The sequence below is a fragment of the Rattus rattus genome, chromosome 12, assembly GCF_011064425.1.
Source record: "Rattus rattus isolate New Zealand chromosome 12, Rrattus_CSIRO_v1, whole genome shotgun sequence".
Taxonomy (NCBI): Eukaryota; Metazoa; Chordata; class Mammalia; order Rodentia; family Muridae; genus Rattus; species Rattus rattus.
Window position 1 is genome coordinate 82,878,368 of NC_046165.1, and position 7,649 is coordinate 82,886,016.

General features: G+C 47.0%; 1 protein-coding gene across 1 annotated transcript in view; it reads right to left on the bottom strand.

Moving 5' to 3' along the window:
* Cadps (calcium dependent secretion activator) overlaps positions 1 to 6,877 on the bottom strand; it is a 442,640-nt gene extending 435,763 nt beyond the window's left edge. The window contains 3 exon segments of the mRNA XM_032917997.1: positions 6,340 to 6,548; positions 6,551 to 6,631; positions 6,634 to 6,877. Of these exon segments, the coding sequence (XP_032773888.1) occupies positions 6,340 to 6,548; positions 6,551 to 6,631; positions 6,634 to 6,772 (429 nt within the window). The 5' untranslated portion in view covers positions 6,773 to 6,877.
* Positions 6,878 to 7,649: the final 772 nt, after the last annotated feature.

A 7,649-nucleotide genomic window follows, 5' to 3' on the forward strand; every position in this document is an offset into this window, starting at 1 on the left:
TACTGTTCATCAAGAAACAAATAGCAATGACCAGACTCTAATCACCAGCTGACTCCCTCCTTTGTTACCTGATAAGAACAGAAAAGTAATTCTATTATAGGCTTGGATTGACCAATAAAAATTTAATGAGGTAGTGCTGACCATCGAGTCTCTAATTCTACAGGAATGATGAATCTCATTCTAACAAGAAAACAAGAACAGTTGCCAGAAACAGGGAACACAGTGTTCCAAATGCCAGATTCTCTCCCAGGAATGCTCCCCAGGGGCTAGGGTCAGACCATCAGTATCTGTTAAGCAACATAAAGAAGAAAAGGGTTTGCCAGGTCCAAAGGCCTACTGTTCTACCACCTAGATATATATGGATCCTTCTTGGAACAAATATAATTACGTTAAAAGTGATGCACATTCTATTGTTTAAGGGAGTCTTCTTTTGATTGCTTTTTACAAATCTACAAAAATTCTGTCCTAATGTTGCCATGAAATTAACCATAATAAAGTTCAAAATTCACATTTTGATCATAAAGTATCTTGAGCAGAGAACTAATTAAAAAACTGGGAACATCCTTCAGAGATAAAATAACTTTGTAGATTGGCTCCAAGTTACAAGTTAAAGCTTAAAATTTCCCCATGTCGTCTGTCTTCTTCAAACATCATCTGAAACATTGGGGTAGTTAGATGAATTGATTCATCTCTAATCATCCTGGATTGTTTGGAGAGTGCTTTATTTCATAATGTGGAAGCATACCACCTCCAAGCTTAAAGAATTGATGTCTTGGTAATGAGCAACCACATTTTCCAGAACAATCAATTATTACGTCTAAAGGGACATGAAGACTATCTAATGGATCCCTGCCCCTTCCTACAAATGACAGATCATGTTACCCTAGAAACAGAAGACTTGTCTACAATCTTAGAGATGGTATTTAACTTCAGACACAGATTTCAATACATATCTACTGCTCCCCCCACACCATCTTGATTTTTTAAAAAACGTGTAGAGAAAGTCATCTGAACTCCAGGATCCAGCCATGGCTTCAATTACCTCTGAACTTTTACCTCCATATCCTGATACATCCAACCTATGCCAACTCTGTGTTGTTTGCTTTGATTTAAGTATCTGGAGTCAGGTTTTGGTCACTTGGAGCAGTCTACTGGTATCAGTCAAACAGCGATTCTTTTCCACAGTCTTGCTACCTCAAGGTTTTCTCTCAACTAGAAAATTCTACTTGGTTTGACTTGAAGTTTCTTGTAGCGATTCTGGGGAAATTATGGTAATTCTACAAGACAACCCTACTGGACTGCTTTATGAGGATTTCCCTGGCATAAATCCATTCTGGGTACATATGATTACCTACTCCTTCCCTCTTTTTTGTAACCAATATCTTCTAGTAGTCTCTTTCTTATTCTCAACTTAGTTGAGTCCCATGTCTACTATCTTCCAAACTACATCATAAACTCTTCCATTCAAGAACCAGATGGTGCATGTGTCTTTTGGTTTGGTGACCCAGCCTGACTCAGTGCTTACTGCAATGAGCATCTGCTTGCTTGATTGGAGTTGGTTCAACAATAGAGCTCTCCCCACCATTCCCATTTCAGTTTTGTAGATTCTTGGCCCCAAGTCAATTATTGTCATATTTCGACGTGATAGCCTATGGTTCTTCACTTATTTGCCTTTTCAGAGGAACGATCTCTGAGTTGTTTGACTTTCATTACTTGATAGAGTACAGTTCTTCGGGAATGAAAGATTTAATTTCCTTTGTTCTTAAGTCCAGCTGCAGGGAAGCAGAAGGTTCCAGGTGTGCAATGAGGCAAGAAGGCCCCATTATTTTTCTATATTCTGCATCTTCAGAATGTAGTTTATGTCAGGACAACGTGTACTAAATAGTTCCTTATCACTGCACCCAACAGACCGGGGAGCCGGGGGCAAAAAGCAGATTTAAATAATTTACTTATTTTCCTGCTAAAGAAAGACATAATTCTGTTGGAAGGAAACTGGGTAACAGTCGCTTATTGTCTTGATGCATTAGAATAGGTTATATTTTAAGATGCAGATAATAGGCATTGGCAGAGCAAAGATTAAGATTTTTGAACAGTAGAGCAACTTAGGTGCCTAACGCTAGGAATGGAGCAATCATACACTCTCGTGAGCATACAGAGTTAACCAGAGCTGGGTCTTGAGTTTCATGAAAACTAGAGCTTCTAAAACCTGACCAAATAAAGGAAAACAAGAAAATGAGAAAGACGGAATCTGCAGCAAACAATGACTCAATGGCAGCCATAATTTCATGGAAAGATATAAGCTGAATCATATAGAAAACAGTAATTGGAATTAAAGATACATTTCATCCAGGCATAAAGTTCTCTGGAGTGAAATAGTTCTGCCGAAGCAGACACAGTTTTGGACAGTCCTTTTCCACCATCATGTGAACACATACACAAGAGTGCACACACATATATTTGGGAAGCACCGGAAAGCTCTACATGAGAGAAATCTATGATCCAGGAATTAGGATTAATGGCTGCCTAATTAAAAGTCCTCCTGTCAATCTAAATATTACACATTACTGTTTACAGTTCCTGATTTCACATCCCCTTTGCAGCATCTATAAGTAGCTAGTTCACATGAGGTAGCCACCCATCACCATTACTATGGAACTTGGAAACAGATGGTATAGCTCTGTCATGCCAACTCTAGGTATTTGCTTTAGCATTTTGAGGAGGAAAAAGAGAAAAAGCAGAGAGCTATTGCCATGTGAGTTGCTGAACTGGTGTTGTGAGAGTCTTATTGGGAGAGTGGTTTTTTTATTTGTTTGTTTGCTTGTTTGTTTGGGTCATAAATGACCCAGTACCACCAACCCCACTTAGATTCAGTAATGGAGACCAAAAAGGTATTCATAAATGAGAAAAACATTTTGTAAAATGTTTGTTTATGGTCTTTTCTTTACATTGAAGAGATTGGCTGGATGCCCAGGCCAGTTTTTTCTTTCCAGTAAAAGAGTGTTAATTATCAGCATTATCCAAACAGAATCATCTTCTTCCTCTGCCTCTCCCCACTGTTCTCCTGAACTAACGTCCTTTTCCTTTCAGTTTGAACAATGTTAAGCCGGAAAGGGAAAACAGCAAGAAAAGGGTGTCCAGCAGATCTATGAACTATTAGGGCCTGGATTTTACTTTGTGTTCTTTATGTCCATGTTGACTCTCTGATGGGTGCTCAGGAGAAGAGGAGTGGATCTCTTTCTTGAGGAAAGTGGAAACATCGATTTGTACAGAAGGATGCATGACATGCTATCAGTGTGCTAGCCTCGTGTTTGGACCCTTCTGGACTATTTTTGGCCAGTGTCTCTTATTCAGAATACGAGATTTGGAATCACACCACCCCTTGGCTTAGTGCCTACTCTTTATCTACCTACCTTGTCCCTCAGGCAAACTATGACAACCATCTTGAGTGTCAGAGTCATCTGGCCAATTATGCCAAGGTTCTTAGAAAAATTCAAAATGATCTTAAGGGTTGAGGATGCCAGGAAAACCACTGGATCCACTTGCTTGGCATATCTAAGACTCCGGGGTTGAGTCCCTGTATCACCACCAAAAGAAAAGGAAATAGGATGTAAGAACAGAAAATGAATTCAGAAAAAAAGAAAAACCTATAGACTTTACTGGTAGTGCATTACTTTTGCTCTTCTTAACTTGTATAATCCTTCTGAGTGATTAACAGCATAGAAGGCTTGTTTCTGCACATGGGGACTGTGTCCCTGTTTTTCAGTTAACTTAAACTGTTCGAATAATAAAGTGAGGAGCTTGAGAAAATGGTTCAAACGGAGTGCCTTGCACATTGTAGCTATCTGAAGGTGGGAACTGGCCTCATAAAGCACACTGTACCCAGGAATACACCCCTTCGCTGTCTCATGATTTTTTTGCATAGGCAGGTCTCTTTTTGCCTTCTGCATCCATCTAACCCTTTTATTGACTTTCAACTGCCTTTTTCTAGTACACTTGTTTCCAGTCTGTTCGAAGCTCACCTTTAGGTCACAAGGAGCATACTAGTGCTCCAGACTGATATTAACTTACCAATTTTATTTATTGGCTTTAAATTTTATCATAATGAATATGCAAACATTTCCATTACTTTCAGAGTTTCAAAAATTTGAATTTTGGGAGAAAGAATGTTATCTCCAGAATGTACCAATGTACCAAATAGTAAAAGCCAGAGAAACAAGGAAACTTTATTTCCAATCTCTCTCTCTCTCTCTCTCTCTCTCTCTCTCTCTCTCTCTCTCTCTCTCTCTCTCTTTCTATATATATATATATATATATATATATATATATATATATATTCTTCCCACTGTATTCACTAGGCCTGGGGTTGTTTTGCTGGGATGTATATTTAGCAATAGTTTTGCAGTGTCTAAAAATAGATTGACAGAAGGCCAGTGTTATCAGTCTGTGCTGGAGTCACTCTGGTGTTGAAAGGTCATGTGTAAAAACAGGCTTTCCCCTCAGATTATAGCTTTGGATGGGCTGAGGTAATACATGCAGTCAGATCGGAGGGAAATGGTCTCATGGTGGTCTTGCTACTTGATAGAATTGGGTTCCTAAAGGATTTTCTTGTTTCTTTCTCCCAGTGCCGGACCCACTCATTTTAAAGGACAAAGCTATAAAGCCTTTGACTGACTAATGGAAGGTCTTGTTTCATTCAGTTTAAAGTCAGTTTTCATAGTGAAAGTCTAGGACATCTTGGACTAATTTAGTCCTTGATGAGATTTTTAAGGTAGAATTTACCATATTACAAAGACAATTAACTGCAAGCTGAAATTTAGATTAGCTGACTATGTAGAGCCACAATCAACCTAAAAATTTTATCAAATTTAAAGGCTCTTTCTGTCCTAATACAGTTGGAAAGCAAAAGGCCTCTCTGTAAGGTGGTATTGTAGGGGGTGGAGGGTGGTGTGTATGGTCCACCTTCTATCTCTCACCCAGGAAATGAGTCCTTTTGACTTAATAAAACTGGCATCCAAGCAGTAGCAGCTAAAATAAACTGACAGGGTTGGGTGATGTGTATACACATATAAGCAAAACAAACAGAGCAATCTGTTCCACAGCAAGTTAAGGATGCAAGGTAAATTTGGAAAGAGCCAACGCTTTACTTGAGCAACGTGAAATTTAGATTTGAATGGCAGCCACCGTTTCTTAAATCACTATTTTCAGAAATAGTCTCACAACCTTGATGGGTTACAGCTGAAACCTCCCATGGCTCCCAGGTTCAACTGACCTCATGCAAGCTTATGTTCCCAGAGACTAAGCAGAACTCACTCACTCCCACTGAGCTCCTGACCCCTTCCTGGCTGATCCTCACCACTGACCCTCAGCCCCTGGTGACCGCACCTCCCTTTCGTCCTTTATCTGGTTGGAGATAGTAACGGGGCGCCCCTCCCATCAAACGCAGCTCAAAGCCGGCATGGCCTTGCCCCTGCCTCAGACACAAAAAGCTTTTTATGACTATAATTGAGAAGCTGTTTGCTGCTGCACTTTATCAGGAGGGCTTGGAGAGCCTCTGCGAGCCAGAAGGTGGCGGAGAAGTCACCTTGGGAGGAGAAGAGGGTCAAAGGGGGTATGGTGGAAGTGCTGGCCGGGCAAAGGGACCCACCAGGCGTGCCTCTGCCCCGGGGTCCAAGAGGAAGGGGGAAAGGGTTGAAGGGATGACCAGCAAGAGGAAAGCGCTGCTGCAAGAGGACCCCTAGGCTACCCTAGGTCGCGATCAGCTGACCAGGTTGCGAGGGGGCGCCCTTGGCTGAGTCACGGGAAACCTCGCTTCCTGGGCTGCCTTTTTTTTTTCTGCGTGCCCCTGCGGCTGCCCGCTGCCCCGAGAGTCCAGCGCGGCTCGAGCTCCACACCTGCGCCCCGACCTGCCGGGAGCCTGTGCCCGCCTAGTGCACGCCCCGGAGGGCGGGCCAGAGCGCAGCGCAGCCGCCGCCACCCGAGAGCGCAGGGAACCCGGCAAGCGACAAGGCCTCTGTGGGCGCTGCCCGCTGCAAGTCACTCCCCGCGCCACCTAGGTCACCGAGCGAGCGGGACTTTCCCGCCTGCCTGTCCCCGCAGGGAGGCCAATGAGCGCAGCCCTGTGCCAAAGGCCCCGACAAATCCCAGGGACATCTCCAGCTCGCGGAGCAGTTTTGCGGCGAGCCTAGCTGGGCCGCGGCGAGACGGGCCCCTAGTCCCAGGGCGCGGTCTCCACCTTCCCCGGCTCCTCCTCGCCAGCTGCGCCGCCGGCTCCCATTGTTCGCCCCGCCCGCTTGCCGGGCGACGTCCCGGCGCCGCTCCCCGGCCTCGCGGCGCACCTACCTTCTGCTGCCGCCGAGCCATGTCGGTGGGCTGCTTGGCGTTGAAGGGGTAGGCAATGCAGCGCATCACGAACACGTACAGCTGCAGCCTCTTCTTCCTCTCCTCCTCTTCCTTCTGTAGCCGCTCTAACTCTTCCTTCTCCTTCTCGCTCACCACCGACGGGCTGGGGCTGGAGGGCCGGCCGCCGCCGGCGCGGCTGCTGGGCTGCAGCCCCCGGCCCCGCCGCCGCTGCTCGCGCCGCTACCCCCCACCGCCGCCGGCGCCCCCCCGGCCCCGGCGCCACTGCCCCCATCCCGGCGCTGCCCGCCGAGCCCTCGCTGGTGCGGCTTGGAGACAGGCGCGCTCCGGACGCGGCCGAGCCCAGCACCTCCTTGCCGCTCTCCTCTTCCAGGATCTCATCCGATTCCTCTTCGCTGGACGAAGGGTCCAGCATGGTGGCGCCTGGGAGAGGGGGGTCCCCGGAGTCCCCGGCTTGGGGTGCAAAAGATGGGGGGCGCTGGAGGCAGCCGAGGGTCGGCTGTCCCGGTGGGCGCTTCTTCCTAGGTCAGGGAGAGCGAGCACAGCTGCTCAGCTTCGGTCGCCGCCGACTGCTTCCTCCGCCGGCGAGCGCGAGCTGAGCGCAGACCCAGGAGCGCGAGGGGAGGAGGAGAAGGGAGAGGTGCGTGTGTGCACCCGAGGTGGGCAAGGGCGAGAATCAATTGCGAGCCCGGAGCCCGCAGCCGGATGCCATCTGCAGCCGCTGAAGGAGGCGCCTCCAGGAAAGATGCCGAGTGTTGCAAGCTGTCGATGCAGCCAAGAGCCGGAGAGGCATCTTGCCGATTGGGGAGCGAGCGGCGCTTACGTGTTTATTGGCTTAACTCTCCAGTGTCCGCGGCGGAGAGGGCGACCGCAAAGGCCTAGAGGGGGAAAGCGCGGAGCGCCCCCAAAGCCTCAGAGCTCCACTACTTTTTACCCTCATGCCCCCCAATCTTCCTTGCCCCCTCCGCTATGTAGATCACCTCTCCTTGCCTCGACCTCTCTTCCCCTCCCGGGGACAAAAAGTTTTTACCCCCGGGGGTGGGGAGGGAAAATACAGAAGCCAAAGGTAACTTCTGACCAGCGGAAAGCAGGCTTTCTGCATGCGTCCAGAGGTCACACTAAGAGGAATTTAGTGAGATGTTACTTTTCAGAAAAAGTCCATCTTCTAGTTCAGACTTCCCATCTGGAGTGTGGGGACTGGGAAGGGGCAGAGGGAAGGGCAGGCAGTGTGTTTTTCTCACCTCTGTAAACCTCTATTCCAACAACCTATGCCACCACATGTGTCCACTCTA